We start from the raw sequence: 27,709 nt of genomic DNA on the forward strand, positions 1-27,709 counted from the left end.
CTTACCTCTCTGCCAAAGCTTTTCTTAGGCAAAAGAGCAGCAAAAAAGGAGGGACCACAGAAATCAAAGAAACAGAGTTCACTGTGGAATAAAGTCATATCTCTCTGGCAAGGTACTGTAGTATGAGGTGCATTAGGTATATTTTGGATGGATGTATAATCTTAATTGTTGTGTATTGTTTGTGTTGTAGTCCCAAGATCCAGGTCCTCATTATTCTAGATGCTGTACAAATACATAAGAGTCTGTCATGCATGGAAAGGCTTTTATTATGTAAATAGTCAGGTTGGGATAAAAGAAGTAGTGTTATCTCTGTTTTACAGATGAGGCAGTGAGACGAAAAAAAAAACAACAAAGCCTTTTGCCCAAGGACACACAAAGTCTGTGGGTCAGTCGTGGACTTGAAATTCAAGTCTTGATGTAGTTTCTTACCCACTCTTCTTTCAATTTGTGTACTGTCCACAACATAATTAAAATTAAGCACAAAGAAAACAACACCATATGTAATTTATCTCTATCTGAAACAACCATCCAGCACCTCTCAGCCAAATCCTCCCTAACTCTTCCCTGTTTCTGTATTTCTTCCATGCCCAATGCCTCTGATCCCCATACAAGTCACTGTACATGTCCTCTGATTTTCTGCAACATGTATCTGTAGGTACAAAAATGCTGTTAGTGAGGATTTTTTGTTATTTTCTAAGTCTGTGAGAGACTTTTCTCTCTCACAGAAGAGGTAGTAGGGAATGTAAACAACCAAGCCACCTGCAACCTTGAAAAGTCTTGTTTATAGTATAGTAGAAAAATATTTTGATAACGGATGTTTTAGGATTTTGGCCAATCACCCCCAAGGGGTGGCTGGTCCTTTGTCCAATTAGACTATGAAGAAAAAAGTCTATAAAAGAGTTTGTAAAATAATTAAATCAATCAATCTTGCTGCACAATTCCTGCCTGCTGGATCTTCTCTCCTCCTCCTCCCTATGGCTGCGGGACACGGTGATATACCGTAGGAACCAGGCCTGCAGTAATATGTATCAGGTGACTGTAAAGCTGTTCAAGAAGAGACCCTGTTGCATGTGGGGCTATGTCTCAGTTGGACCAGCATGCCAAATTTGTATTCCAATCCGTTTGGAAAATGATACTAACACTGTTTAGAATGAAAAAGGATGCATATACATTTCGGCTGGGAATATAGAGTCAACCAATCTATAACTGCTGCTCAACATTACCTGCTAGTCAAAACTGTATATTGATGCAAATAACTAATCTATACCAAAGACAAATAAACCATAGATTTTTCACTGAAAAAGCACAATATATTTTGGTTTGTGTACAGCAATATTTTATGTCAGGCTTTTGGAAAGAATGTGGGAGGAGAGAATTGTAAAAGTCATGACAGCCACTGGAAAACAGAATAAAATGCAACTGGCATTTACCAAGGCTAGATAATATCAAACTAATTTGATAGGTTTCTTTGATAGAGTAATTAATTAGCTAGACAAAGAAGGGAAATCTGTCTGTCTGGACTTGAATAAAATAGCTGATGAAGAACCGTGTATAAATTTATATCTCCTGCACGGAGAAGTCTGAGATTTATAGACGAACTGCAAAGCATACATGGAATGTATGGAAGCTGAACTGTATTGAAAGGGAATTATTCAGGGCTCCTAAACTGTAAGTCTTAAGACTGACTGTTATTATTTTCATCAGTGACATATTTGGAAAACAGAGGTATCTGATCATAAAAAAACATTGAAGTCAACAAGTTAGGAGTATCATCAGTGTAGAGAAAGTTCAGAATATTGCACAGCAAGAGCTGACTATCCTTGAAGGGCGAGGCCACAGAAGTAGTAAGGGAGGTAAGCAGCAGGCAAAATTCTCCAGGAAACCTACAATGACACAGAAAGATTTCAAGTTGCCCCAGTGCAGCGTGGGCATGGAAAAGGCAACTGAAACTCTAAAATGCAATAGGAGAGACATTTCTAGCAAAACAAAGGAAGTAAGAACATCTTTGAATAAGACCCCAACAAGATTTTGTTTGGAATAAAACTCATTATTCTGATTGTGTTAAAGAAAGCTGGGTTCTTAATGAAATGGGTACAGCAAAGGACTGCTAAGAGGAGGAGCAGACTGGAAAACCTTTCATGAAAGGACAGCGAGCACAAGGGGCTTGTTTAGCCCAGCAGCTGAAGACTGAGATGTGGTTTGATTGCTTTCTGTAAATACATCATGTAGGGGGAATATTAAAGGTAGGCCATCTTGGTGTATGAGCAAGTGGGTATAAATTGGCCATGAATAATTTAGACTATCAATTAGGTGTTCTTTATCCACCTGCATAGTGAGGGTATAAAAATTATAGGGATGAAACCATACCTAGTTTTAGCATGAAGCTCACAAAATGTATTAAATGGATCATGTGATCCAGTTGTCTGCAGTACCTGGGGACTGGATTTGATAACCCAGAAAGTCCTGCCCATCCTGTGTCTTAGTGGGTTTCTATTACAGTGAGCCACCACCTCCATTTTATAATCTTATTAGATATTACAGTACCTATAATCCCTTCAGTCCTAAGAAACCTTTCTATCCTTCTGAATTAAATTTCAAATAGAACAACCTAACTGTGGATTACAAAGCCATATGTGTTTTCTTTCTTACTCAATAAATTTGTTGTGGTGATTATCATAAACAAAGACAAATTTCATTACGGACCAGGAATTCTTTTAATATAAATTATAGTGTTTATGGCACAACTGTACTGACAAATAATGCTTTTTTTATTTATTTTAATTGTTCAAATGACTCCTAATGAAATTTTTGGCCTCATGAAGTGATCAGCTTGGAATGACTTTCCCTTCTATGAAAATATTTAAATACAAACAAAGTCTGCCAATGTGTTCAATTAGAGTCATGCAGGGAACTAAAGGGATTATGTGTACTAGGAGTATATTCATGTGGCTTTTCAGATCAGCTGCTTCTACCAGAGAGGGAATAAAGTAAGCAGAAAAGCCCCAAAGAGAGCCCATCACTGTTGGAATGGCTTGGGACAGGATCATCAGAAAAGCTCACTCGTGTTATTTCCATAAGCCCATAATGCTTATGGTCCTGTAAATAAAAATACATTAACAACACGTTGCTTTTCAAACTAATTGAGATGCAGTGTGAAGATTACTTTTCAGAAATAGGATGTTCTTTATGCAGGAGATCATACTGGGCCCTGCTGCAATGAGAGCCATTGGGTAACACTGTGTTTTATTCTAACATCTGCATTTATTACCAGTGAGAGACTTTCTGTGACATTACAAGGTTGCTTCATTCTTGTAAAGCCCTTGAGAGTTAAATACTGGTGTTCCATGAAAGAAACTCTTGGGCCCAGCACAGGACCTTAAGACTGAATCAGCAGAGGAGGTTTTTAAAAAGAGAAGCAAGGAAATAAACTGCATATTCTGCTGATGATTTTTATGACCTTGCTCACACTTTCGCTGATGCTGTGTTAGCAAGAACAGTTCATTCCAGTGAGTATAATCCTAGCTCTTGCAATTATGGACACAGGTTTCTCTAAAACCTCTAAAATTGGGTGCAATTTTTTAGAGTGCAGAATTGTTAGAAAGTCACGGGCTTTTAGCCAGTGCTGTGATTTCAGGAGCCTGATTCGGAGAGTAGAGGCCTTGCGATGCAGCTGGGCTGCACTCCACATCAATTCACTGATTCAACATACCTGTTTTTTCATGGGAATTGGCATTACTATCCAAGAAACAGGAAGCATATTAATGGTTGTTAGTCTGGTTTTTAGCTAAAGCCCCAGCTTGAACAATACCTCCAGCTTCAAGCACCAAACTTTAAGAAAGATACAAGAAAAAAAGATGGTATAGAGAAAGGAGCAATAGAACAAGAAAAGTGTAGTAAACAGAAGGGAGGTTTTTTTTGTCTTTTGGGTTTAAAAAAAAAGCAAAAACAAGATGAAGGCTTTGGGTTTAATTAGTCTAAATCAGAGAAGGCTCTTATTTTCCCCACAAAACCAGTTACAAAGTGGATCAGTAATATGATATATTCCACAGTTTAGTTTGCTGCAAAGAAAACTGAAGTTGAGTTTTTCTTTCAAAACTTTACTTCTGTGTTGCTCCTGTGACTCTATCACTGATGAGCACAACTACTGCCAGCTCCTCAAGCTGGGTATTTTTCCTTGGGGAAACCTGATTTAAAAGTCATGTTTAAATCCAGTGGACAGAGCCTAAGGGTTTGTCTTCCCCACCTTTAGTCATCCAAAGCTGAGGTGTATAAATGCAGCTAGACATGTCTGCTCCCTGCAGTGACTGAGGAGAAATAGCAACAAAGAGCTTCTTCACAGAGGGCAATTTCCAGATCACTGAACTTTGGTGAAGTAAATCCTGTCCTAACTCATCTCTGAGCATTTGCTGTTGGACTTTGCCTTCAGCTGATGACACACTCAGCAAGTGCATAGCTTCTCCATTTTGCTGTGCTCATGGAGACGCACCTCGCTGGCATTTCTGAGGGGTTTGGCACCATGGGCACTCCTTTGTCAACAGACCATCCCATCCTGCTCTCTCTGCAATTTCTGACACTGTCCATACCCTGCCTTGTGCTCCTCTTTGTCTCTTCTCCTCATTCTGAAGTATCTATAGTCCTCTACTTTGGCTTCCCTTTGCACTGACTGGATTTCCTTCTAATGAATCTGTTTTATCTCTGGCTGCAGCTTTCACTAATGCATTCACTGCACGCTGCCCCTCTGACAGTGTTTTACTGCTTCTGTGTCTTAGGGGAGTCAATGGGACAAGAAAAAAACACAATTTAAAGTGTAACTGGCTTGTTAGCCATGCAAATTCTTGAATAACAGATATGATTTAAGCTCACCATGAGAGCTGGGAGGGTTGGAGCTGTAACCTCGCTTCTGACTCTGCCACTGCCTCCCTCAAGTGACCTTGTGTGATTTATTTAACCTCTTGGGGCCAGGTTCACCCGAAAATAAAGAACAATAAGGTTTTTTTCCCCCTAGGAATCATAACTAATAGATGTATATACAATACTTGAAGTCCTGTTTATGTAAATGAAAAATGCTTATCTTTTTTCTTTAAAACATTTACGAAAGGTTAAGAGAATTTTAGGGTTGAAAGATAAACAGTTGAGAAGAACTAGAAAAATTAAAATTACACACGTATGCACTTATCACAAACCTTTAGACAGCCTCTAATTAAGTAATCACCAGTTCTCCGTGTTATAGTAGATGCTATCATAAGCTGTTAAACTGTATAGCAGCTTATAATACTGTGCACTCTGTTTATACAGGGTAAGGACTCTCTGAAAATTATTCAGATTAATGTATCAACTTCTGAACATGTGCTTTACTTGTGCATAGTCACTCAGGATTGAGATGTTCCCATGCTCCACTCTACAAAAGCCTGACTGGGAACAGTTTTTTCCTGACAGGCCAAGACACTGACTTGGAGATGCCAAGCTGTGTATTCAACCATGCACACCATCCATCCCGTGTGAGGCTTTAGCAAGACCTGTTCTTGGTGCATATCCTTGGCAGTTCCTGCCAAACAGCCAGCTTTTACTGAGAGAAGGATGCTCAGGAAAGACTCTCCAGGACATCACTTTTTCTTGAGCTTTTATGTTCAGAAAAAAACTACCTCACCAAGCAGGTGACCTCTCCTGCTGTGGCCCCCCTGCTCACCTGCTCTTTCCTTCCTCTCTCACATCTCCACACAGCCCCATCTTCTGACCCCAATGCTCCACCACTTCCCCGTCTTGAGTCTGCTCTAAATACAATTTCTCCCTTTTTACCAATTTTCCCTCTGTTACTCAGCCCCAGAGTCACGGGTAATCTTGTACTCCTTGCAGTGGCCTTGTTTGACTCAGAGAGCTCGAGCCCTCAGCTTGGCTGAGCTTTGCTTGAAGCACAGAGAAGAAGGCCTGGAGGCTGAAAGGGTGAGATTAATCTCCAGCAATAGCAACTTACTCCTGGTTCTAAGACCCAAGAGATCATTTTTCCTCACCTGGATCACTGGAGTAGGGAGTGAGGTGTGTCCCACTGATATCCAGGGTTGCCATAGGTGTCCACTTAAAATTGCTTGGAGAAGGCAGACTTGAGGTTGGAGAGATCCAGCACCATTCTCCTGATCCCCTTGCCCCTGAGTAGAGCCCAGCAGAGCCTGAGAGTCCAGAGGGTGAGGTGTGTTACCTCTATCCCAACACTGCAGTGCTACAGGCACTTGGATAGTGAAGTAGTAACAGATGGAAGGAGAAATTAAAAGGCGTTAGCAAGGAAATAAGCTGTTTTCATTTGAGATTTGAGCCAACAGACTAAAACTGTGTGATCTGGTACGAAAACAGTGAAGAGTGGTACAGGGAGAAAATTATCCTTGTATCAGTAAAGAAAGTAGTTTCAAAATACGAACCTCACTCTAGGGTTACTAATGAGGATTGCAAACTTTCACTTTTGTATTGTCATTTGTTGTTGAAACATGCCCAGTTGATTTGTTGGGAAATGAGTGAGAGTAGCCTAGCAGCTGGTATCATCTCAGTGCACTTTTCCTGGTGGCTACTCCATCCCCATCCCACACGTGCCAGCAGTCGTCCTTGCTGCCCCGGCAGAGGACCCCAAACACCCCTCTGGTTATTCACACAGCGCCAGGCATATGCCAAGGGCTGTGTGATCCATTAAACCTGGTGAACACCTGCCAGCTGCAGTCAGAAGTTATTACACGGGAGAACCCAAAGAGCACAGCTCCTAAAGCTCAGATGTGCTGACAACAGAGCGACTTATTCTGGCGAAGGCTCGAGAGTGACCTTATCGCTCCCTACAACTCCCTGAGAGGAGGCTGGAGCCAGGTGGGGCTCGGGCTCTCCTCCCAGGGCACAGGACAAGAGGACAGTTTTAAGATGCAGCAGGGGAGGTTCGGGTTGGACATTAGGAAGCATTTCTTCACAGAAAGGGTGATTTGACATTGGAATGGGCTGCCCAGAGATGTGGTGGAGTCATCATTCCTGGAGGTGTTAAAGTAAAGACTGGATGTGGTACTCAGAACATGGTGGTGTTGGGTCATAGGTTGGTCCCGATGATCCCGGAGGTCTTTTCCAACCAGACTGATTCTATGACAAATTCAGCCTCAGCCAAGGCTGTGCGAGGCAGCGCTGGCGGTGGCTCGGCTGCTCCCGCCCAGGCGGTGTGAGACACCCACGTCCGGGATCCCTGCACGGCAGGGACAGGGGCACAGAGGCGCCGGCACCGTGCGGAAGCGGCGTCCCCTTCGTACACAGCGGCCCCGGAGCCGCCCCGCATCCTCCACCGCAGCTGCGCAGGCTCCGCGGGCCGACAGCGGGGCCGACAGCGGGGCTGACAGTGGGGCCGACAGCGGGGCTGACAGTGGGGCTGATAGCGGGGCTGATAGCGGGGCTGATAGCGGGGCTGATAGCGGGGCTGGCCGGCCCCGGGCCCCGACGGCGCCGGGAGCTCCCGGAGGCCCCTCAGGGCGGCCCCGCCCCGCAGCGGCGCGGCCGCAACGCGCGAGGGCGCTGCGGCGCGCGCGGACGTGTCCGCTCCCACAATGCCCGGCGGGACCCGCGCGCCGCCGCCCCGCTGCCCAGGTACGGCTCGCGCCCCCCGCGCGGGGCGGGCGCCCTGAGGGGCGCGGGCGGGGCGGGAGCCGCGGCCGCCGCCGCCTCCCTCCCCCCCGGCCCTGCCCGCGCCGCGGCCCTCGCCTCCCCTCACCTCCGCTCCCCTCCCCTCCCGCCTGCCCTCCCCTGCCGGCCCCAGGCCCGGCCGCGGAGCCTCGGGGCCGGCTGCGTTCGCGCCTCAGCCGCGGTGGGCGCGGGGCGCCGCCGCCGTCACGGGGAGTGGTGGTAGTGGCGGCGGCAGCACCGCTGCCACGGGCAGGGCGGGCTCGGGAGGCAGCGAGGGCCGCTCGGGGTCCTTGCAAGTGCCGCTTGGCAGCAGGAGCCCGCTGTGTGTAGGGGTCTCCGCCGCTCTCCAGGCTCTGCAGGAGTTTTGTGACCTGGGGCGGTGCGGATCCGCCTAAGTCAGTGACCACTGAGTCAGCGCTTCTGCTGCGGCTGCAGATGGTCGTGTCGGAGCTGCCACGTAAGTAGGTGGTAGGTGAAAGGGTCCGGCTCCCAAACTTTGGGATGCAGCTTGTTCCGTTTCCTTAGTTTTTCAGAATTGTTTGGACATTAGGAGGAATTTCTTTAGAAAGGGTGATTATGTGTTGGATTGGGATGCCAAGGAGGTGGTGGAGTCACTGTGCCTGGAGCCACCTGTTCAGGAAAGACTGGACGTGGCACTTAGTGGTGGCTGGTGACATGGTGGTGTCCAGTCACAGGTTGAACTCGAAGATCTCAGAGGTCTTTTCCAGACTAATTGATTTTGTGAATCTTGGTTTTGCCTCTGAGATCTCTCTCCCCCTGGCTTTATGGAAAGGATTATATTGACTCGTGGTTTAGGATTATTGCCTTGTCTCATCATACCTGATGATGTCAAAGTAGCTTTATTTGTTGTGTCCTTCTGTACTGCTCCAGTTTGTAACACGAATTTCTGAAGTATGCTATAGAGTGAAAAAATTCTGGCTCCTGCTTGTGCAATGCAGCTGTCACAACCCTCAGAAGTGGGGACAATAAATTGTCCAACAGTATTAGGTACACTTGAGCTAAACACAGAAGTTTTGTTTTCATTCTGTGTCGGACAGGAGTGCAGCTTGCACCTACTTCCCAATTTTATATTTTATAGAAGGTTTTCATGAGTGGCAGACATCCCAGCAAGAAATGCAGTGATTAAGTTGGTGCTGAAGGGTGTCAGGTGCAGGAGGGTAAGCTTGCCATCACACTAGATCTGCTCAGAATTTTGAGAAAGCTAGACTTTTTTAAGGTGAAGTGTTCTGAACAAATCATAGTCACAGGTCACTTTCAAACACTTGTCAAAAGTGTTACAAGACTATGTCAGATAGATGTAAAGCAATTAACTGTCAGTTCACAAGTTAGAACCAATTTGTTACAAAAGGCTGGAATGTTCCACTTTCTGTTTTCAGTGTTCCTAGGACTTTTCTAGGTGCTGCTTCAGGATCAAATACCATCTTAACACAGCAATAAGCAACATGATAATTGAATATGTCTTAAAAAAAAAGTACAGTGAAACAGGCTCTGGTTTCCATCACCTGAGGTTTCTCGTTCATGGTAGAAAATGAAACCAGGCACATGTGCTAATTCCTACTTGTGAAACCGTGGATGCTGACATGTGCATGAGGAGTTGGACAGCTCTAGGGAAGGTGAAGTAACAGAGCAATAGCCACTCTGCTGACTCTTACCTGTCTGTGGCCAGATTTCTCCATGCTCCTCTTTTCCACGAGTTCTCCCAGTCCTCATTTGCAGGAAGGGCTGTGAAGGGTTGTAAGGGGAAATTAATAAAGGTGGGGCAGAAGTAGATACTAACTAAGGGAAACAAGAATAATGCAAACGTGGAGTAGTGCTTCTGTGATGTACTCTCTCTGTTGGTGTTTGTGTGGGGGTCAGAATCCCGCTGAGCAAAGGGTTGTGATTTGGTTTTAGTACCCCTGGTAGTTTTTCTGTGAACTTTTCCAGTTGCCTCTTAAAATCACATAACATTGTAGCACAGACAACAGCCTGTGACATGGGGTTCCACTGGCTGGTGACATGTTTTGGGAGGGACCCTCTGTGATACCTGTGAGCCAAACACCTGCTGGCTGGATTTGTTATTCCACAATTCTGTCATGGAATGGGACAGTGAACCCAACCCCTGTTAATTTCCTTGCACCTGTAATAGATTTATAGACCATTTGTACTGGAAATGCAGTCTTTTCTCATCTTCAGGTGATGGAGGGATATAGAATTTTTTGGAGGAAAACATATGAAATTTGTAATGATTTGGTGAACTACTTCATGCAGCTTTGAAGCTTGATGTTTAAAAAAGACATCTAGGGATAGGTCTTATCTTTCTTCTATCTCTAAATCTATATGTGCATATCAAATTTACCACTTGGCTCCTTGTGTAAAGCTGTATTGTTTTGAGAGCTGGGTAAAGTAGATTTAGTAAACTTTTTTTCTTTGTTAATACTTTTTCAGGTAAGGCTGAGTGTTCTGTTGCAGTATGTGTATTATACATCTCTTGACATATGTATGATCTTCCAAACGAAGTAATTTTCTTTTATTAACTTTGATTATTAGATAGCTTTCTGATTTCGCTGTTGGGAAGCTGAGGAAAAAGTTCGTATTTTCACTGGGTGGGTTTTTAAGATGATGGTAACAAAACCTGACTGGTGTTAAGATCTTCAGCTCAACACAATTTCTACCTTGTGTGATTTCGTAGTATATTAAGAGAATTGGCAGGTTTCAATTGAGGCTTATCTTCTGTTATAGAGCCTGCATTTCTCTGAATATAAGTAGGAGTCTTGAAGAAAGTTTTGTTCAAGATTTATGCAAATATTTATTTACACAGAGAATAGACATAAAAGTTGGAAGAACACCTCTAAAGATGTCTTTATCATTTGCTTTGTCTGTTGTGTGTGCATACATGCTGTTGTTAGTGGTATTGATGTTCTTTGTCCTTAGTTGTAGGAGCAAAGCAACTGTGATGAGATTGAGCACTGAAAACCTTAATGCTTTGGAAATACAGCTGTGGTTGTTCTGTGTTACATTCCTGAAGTGTTCTGAGCAGAGGAGATTATGGATTAATTAAACAGTGGATGAGGTGAATGATAGGATTCAGAGTCAAAGGTTGTGTAAACCTGAGTTACTCCTGTACTGTGGAGACAAATAACTTGCTTTCCCATTTTAAGTGCCTCAAGTGATGGGACTTCCTGAACTTCTCTTAAAGAACACAGAAACATTTTAATATCCATGTTATTCTAGTTTTCTTTTTCTTTGAGTATCTTTTGAGTAATCTCCCTTGGCTATGTTCAGGCCTTTCCAATATGTATGCCCTCACAAAAAGAGCTGAGGAATGTTGTTAGCCAGTAAATCTATTTACTAACTTTTTCTGTTTGTTCTTATCTCATCAGATAGCTCAACATGAACATTAACCATCGAGATCATTTAAAAAGTGAACAGAATAATATTTTTGCTTCTGAGATCTGGCTACGGGATTCTGGGTTTCTCCTGCAGTGCAGTCCTATTCACTGCCTTTTCCTGAAACAGGACATGGAGCTACATTCCTTTCTTCATGTTAGGTGCTAAAAAAGTTATTTGTTTCATCAGAGGAAATGCAGATCCATGAAATTACATTTTGTGCAAGTAAGTTAATGAAGGGGTATTTAAACTTTGCTATTGCATCATTGCTCTTTTGTTTATATTGATACAGCTCCCAAAAGTCCCTGTCAGGATTGAGTTCCAAGTAGTAAAAATGGTTATTGTCAGAGAACCATTACAGTTTTAAGCTACTCTGCAATTTTGTCGTGCTCTTGAGCTTCTGCCTTGGTTGTATGGTTATCAGCATAGTTAAGAAAATGAGTCTGTGTGCATCGTCCTTCTGGGAATGCGTGCATGAACTCAGAGATAGGTAAAAGTTTCTAGAACTGTGGGTTTAGTTTCTTGAATGCTTCATGCCAGCAGGCCTATCTAGAGGAAGTCTTGGAGTAGGGGTTATTTTCTGTTTCTGTGTCCAGCTGATGGAAGCACTTTGTTCAGGAGGGCATTCTCTAGTGAAGTGCTGAAATAACAAGAGCACCTGATAAAAGCCCCAAGGTATTCATCAGACTGCAGTTAACAGTGGCCTCCACTGCTGTTACAGCTTTGGGGAAGTCTGATGTGCTGTACAAGTAAAATACGAGGGTATTAACTTGGAATTTATTCAGCTAATGTGATGGCTCTCAAAGGAGGTTGAAGTTTGACTGCTGATGAAGCTGAATTTATTAAACTGAAAATGACAACACATTTTCAGTGCTTAAATTATTATATGCCTCTTTTTCTCTGAGGAGTAAATAACCTTGAAAAACCTGAATATTGTTGATTATTCGTTAAGTATTCTAATGGATATATAACCTTTGGGGAGTGGGAAATAGAGAAGTTTAGAGTTCAGGTTAAAAAACCAGCTATTTCCTCTCTTTTGTGAAGAGGCAGTGGTTTTTTGGGAAAATTTTGGATTTCTGACTTGCGAGAATACAGTCCTTCAGCTGCTGAGGCTTGTAAAGCACCCTTAACGTCATAGTTTGAAAGGTGCTGTAAACATGTCAGTATCACACACAAAAGCATATTTCAGCTGTATCCAGAAATCTGTTTCCTTTTGCAGTTTGTGACTGTATGGAACTTGAGTACCATCATCCGAGGGAGGCAAAAATATTTTTTCATAGTGTCTGAAGTGATAGGTGTAGTATATGGTAGGAGTCTGCTGAGCAGTGTTAAGAGCTGAGGAAGTGTTTGCTTTTGGCTTCATATAAATTCTAGCAGTTCGCCCACTTGTAGGAGAAAAAATTTGTGTACTGATGCTTAGCAGATAAGTAATCCTTGTTTTAATACTTCTCTAGCTAAACTTTTGAATGTTTTGATTTAATGTAAGGTTTGAAGAACTGTTTCGTGGCTTGTGTAGATTAATAGGTCCTGTTCAGTTAAGACTAGTCTGAGTTATAGTTGAAAATCCTCACTGTGCCCCAGTTGAAGCCTGAACCCAGTGTACAGCTTGAGAAGTTTGATTCATCACAGTTGACTTTGTTGTTTCTGCTTTTACCTTAATTCTGGTTCCTCCTGATGTGTTTTGTTGCAGGTTGTCATTAACTCTGTTGGCAATGTCTATGATTTTATCTGCCTCTGTGGTCCGTGTGAGGGATGGACTCCCACTGTCTGCATCTACTGATTATGACCAGAGCACGGGAATGCAAGAATGTAGAAAATATTTTAAAATGCTCTCAAAAAAACTTTCTCAGCTTCCTGACAGATGTACTCTGAAAACTGGACAGTATAATATAAAGTAAGGCTTCTAATTTGTGTATTTGCAACATCCTGGGTGATGTGTGTCTGTAAGTTAAAAAGTTAACAGTTCACATTAGAAACGTTTAATCAGAATAAGATTCTTGGCACTATTTATGTAGCAGAAATTTAGAACTGATTCAAAACTGAGAAATTGTAGGAAGATTTGAACCTACACAAACTTCCATGGAAGTTCCTTTTCAAGGGCACCAAATCATAGGACAACATCATAGGAAGAGTGGCTTTACATTGAAAGAATAGGTTTGGATTAGATATTTGGAAGAAACTTTTTATTGGTTATAGTTCACTTACACTTTATCTGACCTTAATTCTGATTCTAATTTAGATGTTTTAAATGAGGTGAATAATTTCATCTTAGCCTCTAGTAACCATGTAGAAGTTACAGTGGTGGAAAGTGTACCACGTGAATGATCCTAGAATGATCCTGGTGAGCCCTCTCCATCTCCCATTGATATGTGAGTTTCCAGCGTTTCTTGGATTAAGGCCTAGATTGGACTAAATTGTTTCAGTCATTTTTTTTTTTTTTTAAGCAGGCCAACTGTAGTTGGCCTGTAAACTGATAAACTTTTAAGAATGAGATGTAAGGCTTCATCAGGATAGTTTTTACTACTTCTGTCTTTGATTAGTTTTAATACTGTAAGTTATTCAGCAAGATTTTGAAGATATTTGAATGTATCATGAAAACCTGATGAAAACGCTAATGAATAGCCTAAATCCAACAGGGAATAATATGTATATTGAAAACTGTCCTTTTCTGATTTCGTATTTGCCATCTCTGGTTGTCCTTGCAACTATCTTTTGAGAATTATTAATTCTGCATTCTGCAGAGCAGTTTTATTTCTTCCCATGTTCTAGAAAGAACCAACAGCCCTACCCCCCCAATCTGAAAATAAGGTTTTGCATTTTTGGGCTGTACCAGCTCAGATATTGTACATTTGAGATGAGTGTAAAGCTGTTATGGGACAAACCTGCTGTGTTTCTGCATCCTAAAAGCTTTCTTGTTTTCTCTTTCACATGTGTGTAATACAGCTTCTTACATGATTCTACATTGTGGTGTTCAAGTAAAACATCACGTAAAAGTAACTTGTTTTTCTTCTAGAATAGTGTTGGACTTTTCAGTAAACATTTATTCCTTTGCTGCCCCAGATAAGTTTTTGTTTTTCTGATTATAGAATATGAGATCAGACTAGAGAAGCAGTTAATTCACTGGATTTAAATTTGAAATTTTGAATATGTTTTCTCAATTCTAGCTTTATAAGTTCTCTGGGAGTAAGCTATATGATGTTGTGCACTGAAAATTATCCCAGTGTCCTGGCTTTCTGTTTCCTGGATGAGCTTCAGAAGGAGTTCATCACTACCTACAATATGATGAAGACAAATACTGCTATCAGACCGTACTGTTTCATAGAGTTTGGTAAGGATCTGACTTTTCCCCCCTTCATTCTCATACTAAGACAAATGAGTATTTAAATAGATGCAACTTAGTGCACACACAAAAAAAATGTCCAAAGCAGTTTATAGCTCTGTTTCAGGTGGATTTAGAATCTGATTTAACTCCTGTTAGAGTCAATAAAGAAATTCTTCTGGGGGCATTAAATTAGGCTACTAGTGTTTTGTCCAAACTTATTTCTGTTCATTCCAGTAGGTTTTGGTTTAAGCCTTGTGTGACCAACTCTGGAGTTCGTCTTCTAGATAATATTACTAGGAGTTGTTTGACTTCATACCTGTTGAAATACTTAACCTGTGAAGTCATTGAGCTTCAGAAATTTCTCAAGTGAAATTTCTCAGTTTCATGTTAGCTCGTAGCTATGCTACCTTTTCTTCAATACATGAAAGGGAGAAATTTTTATTTGTCTAACATGTAGGGAAGCATTTAATCTTCAGACTCCAAATGCATCTCATATATACCAGGTAACAGCTGTTATGAATTCCATTAATTTATGTTGCTTTAGTACTATATATTAGAAATTACTGTAATTGGATATTCTTATAAAACACATTAGAGCAAGAAGAACAACAATTTTAGAAACATGGGGGAAGATATTCCAGTTGGTTAATTTCTGTCTATAGTTCAGTCAGTCAGTTGTTGACAATTTCTATATAACATTATTGTCCTCCTTTTGAAAATTTCTATGAACAATTTTTTTCTTCCACAACATAATTTTTTCATAAGGATATTTACTAAACTAACAGAAAAGCTAGAATAAGGCAGTAAATCCATTGTATTAGAAATGCATTTGGTCTCATGCAATGAAAAGTCATTAGTTTATTCACAGTTACTATGTAATTATATTTTTAGAGCTTAATTTTTTTTGAACTGCAGAATTAAATAAGCCATGATGTATTAGGCACAAAACAGAAATAGTGTTTAAAATCCAAGATAAATACAAATATTTCAAACAATATATTTCAATTTGTGAACTGAAAAGATGCATGGTCCTGGATTAAGTAATTAACAAAACCCCACTTTTTTATTTTAAATTTTGCACAGATAATTTCATTCAGAGGACCAAACAGAGATACAACAACACACGTTCTTTGTCAACAAAGATGAATCTTGCTGATATGCAGACAGAAATCAAACTGAGACCACCGTACCAAATTTCTGTGTCAGAACTTCGTTCAGCCAACGGCTTTTCCCATATATCTGTGGGGGAGTATAAGAATACTGGTAAGATATCTGCAGGTAAGTTCCAGGCTTCTGTAGTTGTATCCTTAAATGAGACAGATGCAACAAAATTCATTGTTTTTCTTAAAAAAGCTTTTTTTCGTGTTTCTAAAACGTAAAGCTGGAATGACCTAATGTGTATTTTAGCTCAGACGTCTGTTTTATTCCCTGTTCCAAATGCCTACTTTCCCAAGGCACTCAGAGGGAGAAATGGGTTTCTTAAGTGTATGGCTTTATTGAAGGAAAAAATCCCTGCAAATGAAGATGAGCACTTCACAAGAAGATGATCTTTTTCTGACCTTCTAAGATTTCTGAAAATTTTTATTGTTTCTGTCCAGTAAGACTCAGTGTTGTCATAAGCTGAGGACAGTGTCAGGAGTTAGAGCAGCTGGAGGGAGAAGCATCTCTGTTGGAAGCCTTTGCAATGGTGAAAATCCAAAGAGCTCTGCTGGCTGAAAGATGCACTGTCTAAAATGAGTGCCCTGTGTACCATGTTAAGAATTGCAATTTTGTACAAAACTGCCAATTTCATTTAAGCAGTTGTTAATTTTTTTAAACGAATTTCATTTATTTCATGTAGGAGTTAAATGTGGAATTGCAGGGTTGAGCTGGGTTAAAGGTTTGTGCTATTAAGTGAATCTTCTGAATTGGTTTGAGGCCAACCCTCAGATGTTTCCCAGCAGGACAGAAAGAAAATGCCAAATCCTTGCACTGGTACATGGACTCCACATGTGAAACTGACATCATCTGATTTCAGTTCTCCAAGTTTAGTGAAGCAAAATCATAAATATAATGGAAGGAAGTGTTGATTTTAATTAGTTAATGTATTTCCCTTTTTTTTTCCCAAAAGTACCTCTGTGTCTAAATTATTCTGAGAAGGCACACATTGATGCTGTTCACTTGACAGTGTCAGGGTGCAATCATAAATCATAGAATTGCAATTGTAAATCTAAACATCTAAACAATGTTGTAATAAATGAGATTTTGTGCAGTTTATGTGTATGTATGTATTAATAGGATCTCTTTGCCTGTATATTATTCTTACTACGTACTTACTCATAAGGATTACTCTAGAAGATTGAAAACTGCTTTCTATGGAAGATGAAAACCAGACAAAATCAGTAGGGTGCCCTGTTCATACTCTGGGGCCCTGATTCTGAGAATTCCAGGTGCTATGAGACAGTGTAGAAATAGCTTACAATCTCTGTATTTGCAATTTAACAGTATTAGAGTTAGATTCAGAAAGATTAATAAAGGAAAAGTGTGAAGGTGTTTAAATTGTTTAAAAGAATGGAATCGTTTAAGCGCTGTACATACCTTTGTCATCTTTTTACATGTGTGGGCTCTTTTAAAAGGTATGTAATGCTGTGATACCACTCTTTTGCCACTTTTGCTTCTTACATTGTTGTTTACTCCTACTGTTCTGGTGTAATCCTGCTTTGTGGAAAGGGTTATGGTGGCAGAAGTGGCAGCTGGTTAGCTCTGAAAATTGTCTAGATTCGAACTTCCTGCAACTGTGAAGAGAAAAAGCAGTAAGCATGAGAGAACTCAGCCTGTGTCAAAATTGGCTGTCTCTTAAAAGTTGTCCTTGTAGTGGGAGATGTGATTTTCATCATTTTTTTGACTAAGAGTGTTGGAAGGTAATATAGGCCTAAATTAAAACACACAGGGACCATTTCCCTTTTTACTAAAAAAGAAGATTTGAGAATAATTTCCAGGTGATCTTCTAATTTTTTTTTACTTACCTCTCTACAACTTCTTACAGAAGTAGTTCTGTTGTCCTCTTTTCTTTCCATGTCGATTTTCTTCTGTTTCTCTTTCAGTTGTTTTTAACTTTCTTCTTCCTCTGAATTCATAGATCTCTGTTCAGTTATCCACTTCCTTCCTTGAGTTGCTGTAGAAACTCACCATCAAAGGGCTGTACGTTATGAGAGGTTGGCACTTTGCTCCTTCTTCAGCTCTTCACATTTTAGATGCTATTGAATAACAGTCTTTTTTAGCAAGTCTGCTAATAGTTTTGTAGTTCTTTACATTCAACACTTCTCTCCACCCTTGAAAAGAACTTTCCCTGCATGTTTGCTGCCCACTCAGTTGGCTAGACTTCCAAGTTTCTCCTTTTGCTCTAAGGACAGATTCTCACAAAAGGATATGTTTTGCCTAGTGGAATTTCCTGAATATGCTGTGCTGTTAAAAAGTAGGACTTGCTATAAGTGAACTGTGTTAAATGAAGTTGGAGAGCATGCAGAGGTAGGAAGTTAGGTGGATGCAAATCTCGTTTTGTTATGCAGAATGGCAGAGTTGGAGGCATTAGTTTGGGCGGTGGGGAAGCAGTGGCTCTTACTTGCTCACACTGTAACTGGATGTGTAGCCAGGGTATGGTGTCCAGGCCTCCTGTGTTGGCAGAGTGCTTGCAGCAGCAGGCCTTTTCCCTCAGAGAGTTATGCACTGCAGTGAGGAGTAGGGGTAATTCTGCATGTGGGAAGCATAAAGTGTGCAGATTATGGATGGAATCTTGCCTCAAAGGTACATGTAGGTGTTGGCAGGCATTAGAAATAGGGTCACAGCATGCTGATGTGTGATGTTTCAGATTAGGATAAAATTACTATTTTCTGAGCTTTTTTACAGTGAAGGAACATTTGTCAAATTGAAGGGTTTTTTTGCCTGATGGTATACTCCATGCTTTTGGGTTTGGGGTTTTTTTTTTACATTTTAGTTTGAAATAAACATCCGTATGAGTAGTGCAGTTTCTCATGTCCTGTAAATTTCCTGAATTTTTATTTAAATGTAAACATTAAATTCAGAATTTCTGCTTTATTTGAACTGAGAATTTTTGATACAGCACTTACCATATTTCTAAGATTGATGGATGTACCAATTCAAAGTCAATTGTCCTTTACCATGCCTTCTCTGACATTCCTTCTTCATTCTTTTGGTTTTGCCTTCATCTTTTTGTGTATAAATGACCCTTGTTGCTTTGATTGTCACACTAAAATTTGTCAGTCTCTGGAGAGTTTAATGACATTAGTAGTGGTGCACAATGTCCTTTACATTTTTTTTGGATTTTTTTCATATTTTAATAAGAGAGAAGTTAGTATTTTAAGAGCCTTCGTAGACCATCTTGATTTAGCTGACCAGATCCTTTTCCCTCCATGGTTCTCAGAGAGGTGTTTTAAATGCTGGTTTAGCTCATGATGATTTTAAGTTACCCAATACATGGGGAAAAGGAGATTTTCTGGAGAGCTGCGAGTGGAGAGCAGTGAACTAATTTTATCCACTAGTTAATGGAATAGAATTACTTTTGGCTAAAAACAGTCATACACACCCTCAGCTTTTTCCACTCTCTAGATGAGATGGTTTAAAAAAAGCCAAAACAAAACAACCAGTTGGGAGTCATTGAGAAAGAGTGGTTTGGTATGCAAGTAGCATATCTAGCATATCTAACCTTAACTGAGTGATTACTGGGAGTAATGTGCCCTACAGTTAGAAAAGCAGTGAGCTCTCAAAGTTAAACGTGGGTTATGCCTTTGTTTAAAAAAAACCCCCAACTATTAAATTATACACTATTAAATTCAGCACAAATGAATTAACTGAACTCATCCTGTATTTTATTTTTGTGTTATTGTACACTCATAATTAGACAGCCCTGCCTGCTTATCAATGTGAAATAGCTTTTGTTGGGGTTTTTTTAGGTTCCGTAACTTCATAAACTGTTAGAGAAACCTTTTTCCTGGATCTGTGCAATACAAACAACCAGGATTGACACCCCTCTCTCTATTAATGTTACAGTTCATTAACCTCATTGTTCACATCTTTACACTTGGTTGATTTGAACAGAATGATTTGAGTGCAGCTCAGTAGTCCCATTGTTTTCCCAGTGTTGCCCAGACTGTTAAGAGTTTTGCATTGTTTTTTCACATTTGCTTTATGTTATTCATTATGGAAAAGGACAGTAATGAGGAACATACGTGGTTGTTACATACTTGTGACCCTAGATAAGCTTGAAAGAGCGGGTGTGCATGGAAAGAAAGAGTGTTTCAATTTAATGTGTTTTACTTATAAGCGGCTAAGCACAATCTGGAAGTTTCAGAGCTGTCTCTGCATGTGTGTCTTTGGTAGCACTCACTGTTTTTCAAGGAAGGGGACTGTGATAGCTTTGCCTCAAATGTTCTGTTCAGCAAACAAGCTAAATCAGTCTCAATGTCTCACTAATGCATTTGTGTTAACGAAGAGTAGAGGTTTTGAGAGAGGCTCTGAAGTACGTGACTTTTTAGCAGGTTAGTAATTATGGACAGATTTCACTAGCAAGTGCATCTTTTACTGTTGATTTCCTGGCCTGTTTGAGCAGCCATCAGTACCATACTGAATAAATGGAACATATTGAGATAAAGACTAAATATAACAAGACTCTTATATATGTGAACTGGAGGAAAGTTTACTTTTTGCTAAACCTTGTGCTGAAAGATTTGTCTTTTTAGAAAAAAACTTGACATTTTGTGGTTTGCTTCAGTGATCTCTTGAGCTAGAAGCCACTGAAAAATGACATTATTATTTTACTGAATTTCTGAAGGCATTGCTTTGACCTTTGATATCTTTTTGTGATCTGCTTTGCAGCTCCTCATCAGCGTCTGGAACCTGTGACTCTGCCAGGGATTGTTTCATTTGTGCTTAGTCTGTTATGTGGAGCTTTGAATTTAATCCGTGGCTTCCATGCCATAGAAAGCCTTCTCCAGGTATTGTACATGTTTATAAATTTAAAAGTTATGCATCATAGCAATCACAATTTTCATTTTAGAAGATGCTATATGAACTAAGTCGTGCCAGTTTTATTTCAGAAGTACTGTTTGTGAGGTCAGGCCTCTGTTATGAAACCTGTATTGTTTGTGATCTGTGCATCCTCCTTGAGTGTGCTGCCTCATTCATCAAGGCTGTGAGTTTCAACAGCAGTGGAAGGTGGGTGGCCAGCTCCTTCCCTGGTACCTTGGTAGCAGTGAGGATGTGAACATAATGTTCTGTTTTCTAAATTTATGCCAGGGTATGAGGCGTTTAATTTCTATAGATGCTATTTAAAAGCACTTGAGTGAAATGATGAACAGCTTTGAAAATCGGGGCAGTTTTTGAAAAGTCCAGAGAGCGGGAATCTTTAAACAGATTCTGTAAAATCGTTTTTTAGAGAACTTTTTTAGTTTTTTAAAATAAACCTTATTTCTCATTGTGTGCTGAAAGGATCAGTGTTGGAAAATAGTCAAGTGATTTCTTCTAAACTCCCCTCACCTCCTCAAACAACACCCCCCTCACCAAACAAAGTCTCCCAAACCCATTTTTTTCTGTAAAATCTCTACTGTGACCCTCCCTGTAGCCTTTCAGTTTCTTTCTATTCCATTTCTTGTGCTGGTTGTATTCTCACAAGTGCTACAGTGTCACTAATAATGGTTTATGCTTTCAAGCAATTCAGGTGAATATGCTGGTAGTGCTTGCAGGCATGCACAGAAAGTTCATGTGTGTTGCCACAAAAAGAAAAAAAAAGATTTCCTTACCATTTAATGGCTGTTATTATGGTGATAGACATAGAAACTAAAAGCCCCATGGAAGTTTTCTGAAAGAAAATGGTAATCCTCTTGCTTGACTGATAGATAGTCTTTTATTCAAACTTATCTGGACTTTATAGTTATTTGGGTTGGAAAAGACCTGAGTCCAACCATAACCGAGTGCTGCCAAGTTCACTAAACCACGTTCCAAAGTGCCTCATCTACAAAGCTTTTAAATTCCTTCAGGGATGGTGACTCAACTACTTCTCTGGGCAGCTTGACAGCCCTTTCAGTGAAGAAATTTTTCCCCTGGTGCAACGAGGCCGTTTCCTCTCATCTTACCCCATGTTACTTGGGAGAAGAGCCCCACCCCCACCTTGCTACAGCGTCCTTTTTAAGGTAGTTGCAGAGAGCAGTAAGTTCTCTCCTGAGCCTCCTCTTCTTCAGGCTAAACAGCCCCAGTTTCCTCAGCTGCTCCTTGTAAGTCTTGGTCTCTAGGCCAAGTACAAATAGTACTGAACAGATTTCTGTCAGTTAGTGTGATGTTGCTAAAACTATTTTGTTACCTTTCTGCAGCTGATTTTTTTAAAAGGAATGCCAATGTTAGATTAATCGATTTAAGTGATGACAGGACATCCAGTTAATTTTATTCTCTATGTTACTGCATCTGGAGGTAATAGATTGCAGTACAGATGGAAGATAATTTTTATTTCTGACAAATGAGGCACACTAAAAATCCATTAAAATTTCTCTTAATTAATTTTATTATAGAAAAATCCACAAGGTTTAGGGAGAAGTAATCCAAAACACAGTTAATGGAACGTGTTCTGAGAAGTCATTCAAAAGCATCTCTTTGAATTACTGTTTGCTTTATAATCAGTGTTTTTATTTGGCTGTTAGTAAAATTCTGTTACAATCTGTAACTGTACTCCACCAGATATGCAGTGGCACTGGGGCAAAGACGTCCTGGGTAGAAGTTACTGTGTTGTGGAAGTCATTTTTATGTGCAGACATGCAAAGTTTTTCCTAGTCAGCATTGGAGATGGAAGTTCACACTTCACACTGAACATCTTTGTGAATGGACCACTATCTTCTCGAAGTGGTATTTGCTCTCAAGGAAGAACATTTGCACGAGTACCCATTGTTTTCTTGGGAAAGTTTCTGGTGGTTGCAGATGTTTGTTAGAAATGCAGTTAAAATAGTCACTGAGCATGTAAATTTACTCTGTTCAGCTCTCTATAGGAACTGTAACAATTTGTTTGAAAAAGTTAAAGGATTTGTTTTGTTTTCTAAACACATAGTAGAAAAACCTGTCACTTTAAGTAAATTTTTCCATCTTTCCTTCAAGAAAGCATTATTTTCCAAGTCTCTGATAAATTCCTGTGCTGCTGTTCACTCTCACTGCATGAGCACAAAGCTGCCTTCGTTTTGTGTGTAGAGTTTTACCCCACCCTAGTGGCCAGTTTGCATCCTTTCTGTTACCTCATTCCCATTTTCTGAAGCTTTAGGAAGGCATAATTCTACAAAGTTGCTATTAAAGGTAGTTACCAGTGTTTAGACTTGAATTTTCAAAGGCATCTGGAGAAGGTAAGTGTCCAGTGTTAGAGCTGGACTTCTTTAAAGCTTTTGAAAATCTTGGCAGGAGTTGTTTGGTGTGCACAAACATTTTGGTCAGACTCCAGATCACCATGATTTGTTCACAGACATGTAAGTAAGCACTGGTTAGTCCTAACTTTCATTTTACTGTGGTAAAGGAATTATTATAAATCTCTATGTGAAACTATTTTAGCATGCAGTAATTCATAACTTTCATACTGTAAATGCCTGGTATTTTACTGAAACATTGTAAAACATGGCTTTTTGTTTTATTCTTGCAGAATGAAGGTGAAGATTTCAGCTATGTTATTGCATTTTTTCTTGGAACGGTAGCCTGTTTGTACCAGGTGTGTTCTTCTGTTTGCATAATTCACTAAAGTTTAGAAACATTACCCAGTCATGCATAAATGTCATCATGTTTTCTTAAATGTCACAGATACTTGAATAGGGTGATTATAAAAAATAATTTCTGCTCTGTTTTATTTCATTAATCATTAGCTATCATGTAGTAGTAGATTGATACAAAGAGCTTCTGTTTGCCAGCATTTTTTCTCTAGTTGGATGATTAAGACAATTAAGATAATTATCTCTAAAGTCACGAGAAGTGGAGGTTATATTTTTTCCTTGAAGTCACAGTTTCATAGTTCAAGTAGACTTAACCATCTGAATAAATAGCTTACTGCTGCTTGCCTTTGGGCAGATTTGAAGTAAATGCAGTAAAACCTAAGCACTACACTCTGTAATTTTCTTCACTTGGTACCTTAATGTGCATCTCCTTCATTTTCAAAGCTTGTGGCCACTTTTCACTATGTTTTCCTTCTGCCTGACACTTCCCCTTAGTTTTCATGTCTGTCAGTTTTCCATTTCTGCATCTGAATTTGACTTTCCTCTGTAATTTATAACAAGGTATCATGGTGCCCATTGGCATTTGTCATTCAGTGACACTGCTGTTACATTAACCTATGTCTCTCATGCTCAGTTGCTGTTATAGTTACTTTGACTTTTAATATTGGACATGTGGAGTATGCAGTTTTTACTTGTTTCTGTGTGCCAGTGTTTAGTACAGTGTCAGACAATAAAATAAAAAATGCCTTTCAGTCAGTCTTTTGTCCAGGTGGTTGTCTGTAGTCTTCATTCTCTACAATATATCTCTAGCAAAATGTCACAGTGCAGCTTGTGTTCTTTAACACTTACTGACTTTCCATCAACTTCTTCCTTAAATAATTTAGATTGGTGTTAATTTTCCATGCCAACAGTCTGTTCCATATATCAAATAAGGTGGAGCTCCTCCATTCTTTTTTTGTGTAAAAAATACACATTTTCCCTCCTCTCCTAAATTGGAAACCTTATTCTTTATAAAGTATTCATGTCTGTGCATTGAGATGTGACGATGTGTATCTTTCCTCTACTGTTTGCCTTGAACAGAGCTGTCTGAAAGAAAGAATCTATGCAGGCTTTTTATTAATATTCAAAATACATCTGTTGAAACTCTGTTTCCCAGCCTCTGGTATCATTCCTGCAATATGTGATTGGTCAGTTTTCAGAATTAAGAGGGATATTGGTTCTCTGGCATGTTCTGATGTTCTTTTGCTACAGTTAAGAGCTCAGGACGTTAATTCCCTGTGTTGCATGACAGCACATTTCACTGTCATTCACCCACCAGGCATCCATTGTGCTGTATTGTCTCGTTCAGTTAATAACAACACAGCAGTGTGTCTCTAGTTTCCAAGAAATGCTAATTATAACCCAGGTGTGCAGGCAAAAGAACTGGACTTACATGGAATGTTTTAGGCTCACTGACATGTCTAGTGTTGTGTCATAGTTTCTAGTCTTTTGTAAAGAGGAAAGTAAAAACTGAGTTGTACCAGAAGTGCAAAGCATCAGGACAGGAGCTGAGCCTTCAGTCATCTCTTAACATTTATTTAAAAAAAAAAAAATCAAAAATCAAAATCATCTTTGAAATCACACAGAGGAGCCTTCTCCATAAAAGCATGCTCAGTAATTGCCTTGATAACACTTCCCTTTAGTAGTAGAAAAACAACCCTCAGGAGTTCCGTAACAGGACTTGTTATAGTAAGGTATTAAAACTGCAGCATTTTGGCCTTTTGACTGTTTTTTTGGCCTTTTCATTTGTTCTGTAAGGGACAAATCCAGTAGTTCAGACCTAGACCAATGAAAGGTATGCTTCAGAATTAATTTGAAACAGTTCCTCAGTAAAATTCACAGTCATGCAACATCATGCTACAGTAACATTTTTAAACTGCTGTAGTATTTGTTTTTTCAAGCCTTTATTAATCATTTTGATGAAGCGTATCCTGACTCTTATTTTAATCTTGGAAGCAGTCACACTTGTTCATACATTGTCAGTGGAGACGACAACACTAGGAAATTATCTGAATTCTTATTGCTGAGATACCAGTAGCAACTAATTGCTCTTTTAGATATGATTTGTGAAACTGTCAGCACAAGTAGGTTGCATTTACTCTGCTCAAAATGACCAAGCAGGTTCAGAAGAATTCTGTCTGTATTCTGAAACGTGCAGATTATTCATCTCTAGTTTTACTTTGCTTTGGAGGAAGGACGTACAAGTCTTACTGATGGTGCCAGTCCTCACCTCTCTGACAATATTTAGGTATCCAGATGCCACAAGTAGCTTTGCTGCTCTCAGCCACACTTGCAGTGGAAATGCATGCTTTATAACAAAGTGGTAGAGTTCAGGTAGAATATAAAGTGATCTCAATAAATTTCACTGTTCAGTTGCCCTTTTTTGAGGAACATGAAAAATGAAAATTGAGTTTTTTTGACTGATAAAGCATGGCAAATGCCCAGGAAGAACAGAAGTAGCACTTAGATAATCTGACGATGGATGCTGTTAAATCTGTGTGACCATGGTTATAAATCCACTGGGAACAGATTTGGAATAGCAAGTAAGCCTAAATACCGTTGTTATCTACCTTAAAGCTTAGAAAAAACTTCCCTCATCAGAAATGACCTGAATGCAGGGGAGGGCCAAAGCATTTTTTTTTTTTTTTTTAGCAGTTAAGGGAGTAGTTCAAACAATAGAAGAAATAAAAATCATGTCTGAGTAAAAGCTGTGTCCTTTTAGAGATAAAAATTGAGGCAAGAGACTTGAACAGATTTCCAGTTACAATAGGCTGCAGGCTGAGTAGGAAACTGGGCAGTACTGACAGCCTGTGTTATACCACAGTGTGCAGAACAGACCCTAAAATGTGGTAGAATTACAGTAGAGTGGTTGTATTTCTCTCCAAGTGTGATCAGTGTTGCAGCAGCTGAAGCAGGGCAGTCTGCGTCTGTGGGCCTCTGCACCTGCCAGGTAACCATCAGCATCATCCCTGGCAGGACACTGGGAGGTATCTGAGGGATTGCCTTGTGCTGAGCTCTGGGGCCCTGGTGGTGTCCTTGTCCTTCCCATTGTTTTCTGAAGAAGACTTTGGTGGGTCTTGTTCCTTCTCCACTGCTTGAATAGAACAGAGTGTATTTTGACCAGAGATTACCAGGAACATCCACTTTCTTTTGTCATGGGCCACTCATTGCAGCCTGTAATTAATTATTATGAGAGAACTGTTCTCAGAGAGGGTTTAATGCAAGCAAAATGTAACCTTTTATTGATATCAGGTGCTCTTCACCCTTCCTGACTGCTGAATTGATACTGTTCTTACATGTTTGATTCAGACTTTTCCTTGGTTTGGGCTGTAGTTTTTCAGTGACCAGATATGTTTCTTCAGTAGGAGTTATCTTCCATGAGGTAACCTGATTTCTTTATTTCCTGACAGTGTTACCTGTTTGTGTACTACACAGGCTGGAGGAATGCCAAATCCTTCCTGACTTTTGGGTTGATCTGCCTGTGTAACATGTACCTGTATGAACTGCGGAACCTGTGGCAGCTCTTCTTCCATGTGACTGTGGGAGCTTTTTCTACCTTACAAATCCGACTGCGACAACCCCAGGGGAAGTCCCCTGATTACAATGTCTGACAAGTCCTGGAACATTGAGACCAAGTCTTCTTCCAGTAGTTACTCTCAGGAATGTAAAGCTGTTCTCCAAAAGAAGAAGCTGTCTGAATGGGGCTTTTTTTTTTTTTTTTAATAAATCAATGTAAGATGCTTGTGGACATTTTACACTTGGTGGCTGAACCTTTTTTTAAATTATTTTTTTATTTTCTTGAAAAGGACACAAAAGAATATGGGACTAGAGGAGGAAAGTGAAGCATATCCATGCAGTGAAATATATGTAGAATAGGACTGGTGGAATAAAAAAGCTTCATTCATTCATTCATGGAGATAATTTGATGTGGAATTATCTGATGGTATTACATGATCACATTATCTGATGATAATGTGGAACCACGTTTATATGTTAATGGAGGAATGTGTAGAGTATATTCCGCATATCATAAAAGCTTTTCACTTCCAAGGTCAGTTTTGCCTTTGTGAGGCAGTAGGGAATAGGCTAAATAAGTAATAATAATGCTATTGCATATTAGCAAACTAGATGTGGAATATGTAAGATACTAAATATTGGAATGTTTTGTTTCACATTGACATATATGTGAATGTTTTCTTAATTAAAATGTAACCTGGAAACTCAGTTTCTGGGGATCAGCTTCACCCGTGGCACTCTGTCTTGTGCTATAAGTTCATTTATTGTTTTCATTTATTATTTCCTTTGAATTATTCTTTGAAATTGATTTATGTAGATAGGGTTCATTTTTTGTAATTATTCAAAAAGTTCTGCCACTTAACTCAGGATTCCTGCACGCTTCATGTGTTTGGAAGGGTTGAAAGAGAAGGGATTGGTGAGTAAATGGAGTGACTTGTACTTGTTGGAATACTGTTCTTCTTTTTATATGTTCTTCCTTACCTTCAGAAATGGATGAATAATTAGCTCAAACCTGAGATAGACAACTGCTGACAGGAAAATGATAAATCAGTCTGATTAGCTTAAACAAGAAATACAGGGA

General features: G+C 39.9%; 1 protein-coding gene across 5 annotated transcripts; it reads left to right on the forward strand.

The window, feature by feature from the left end:
- The first annotated feature begins 7,500 nt into the window (after positions 1-7,500).
- SEC22A (SEC22 homolog A, vesicle trafficking protein) lies at positions 7,501-27,703 on the forward strand. 5 transcript variants are annotated; one of them, XM_032115123.1, is made up of 8 exons: positions 7,501-7,599; positions 11,019-11,250; positions 12,716-12,919; positions 14,190-14,353; positions 15,431-15,610; positions 20,219-20,337; positions 23,010-23,075; positions 26,523-27,703. In XM_032115123.1, the coding sequence occupies exons 3-8, from the start codon at positions 12,738-12,740 to the stop codon at positions 26,721-26,723; spliced, it is 912 nt and encodes a 303-aa protein (XP_031971014.1). In that variant the 5' UTR covers positions 7,501-7,599; positions 11,019-11,250; positions 12,716-12,737; the 3' UTR covers positions 26,724-27,703. The 5 variants fall into 5 exon arrangements, with proteins under 5 accessions (XP_031971014.1, XP_031971015.1, XP_031971011.1 ...); XM_032115124.1 differs by having other exon boundaries at positions 15,431-15,625; positions 26,548-26,669; XM_032115120.1 differs by having other exon boundaries at positions 7,502-7,599; positions 15,431-15,625.
- Positions 27,704-27,709: the final 6 nt, after the last annotated feature.

Source organism: Corvus moneduloides, chromosome 7 (assembly GCF_009650955.1).
Source record: "Corvus moneduloides isolate bCorMon1 chromosome 7, bCorMon1.pri, whole genome shotgun sequence".
NCBI classification, from domain to species: domain Eukaryota; kingdom Metazoa; phylum Chordata; class Aves; order Passeriformes; family Corvidae; genus Corvus; species Corvus moneduloides.

Bases quoted from the DNA above. Each gene is read 5' to 3' on its own strand.
- SEC22A (XM_032115120.1), top strand. From the start codon at position 12,738: ATGTCTATGATTTTATCTGCCTCTGTGGTCCGTGTGAGGGATGGACTC. The intron at 14,354-15,430 runs GTAAGGATCTGA...AATTTTGCACAG, and splicing joins GTACTGTTTCATAGAGTTTG to ATAATTTCATTCAGAGGACC. The intron at 15,626-20,218 runs GTAAGTTCCAGG...TCTGCTTTGCAG, and splicing joins TACTGGTAAGATATCTGCAG to CTCCTCATCAGCGTCTGGAA.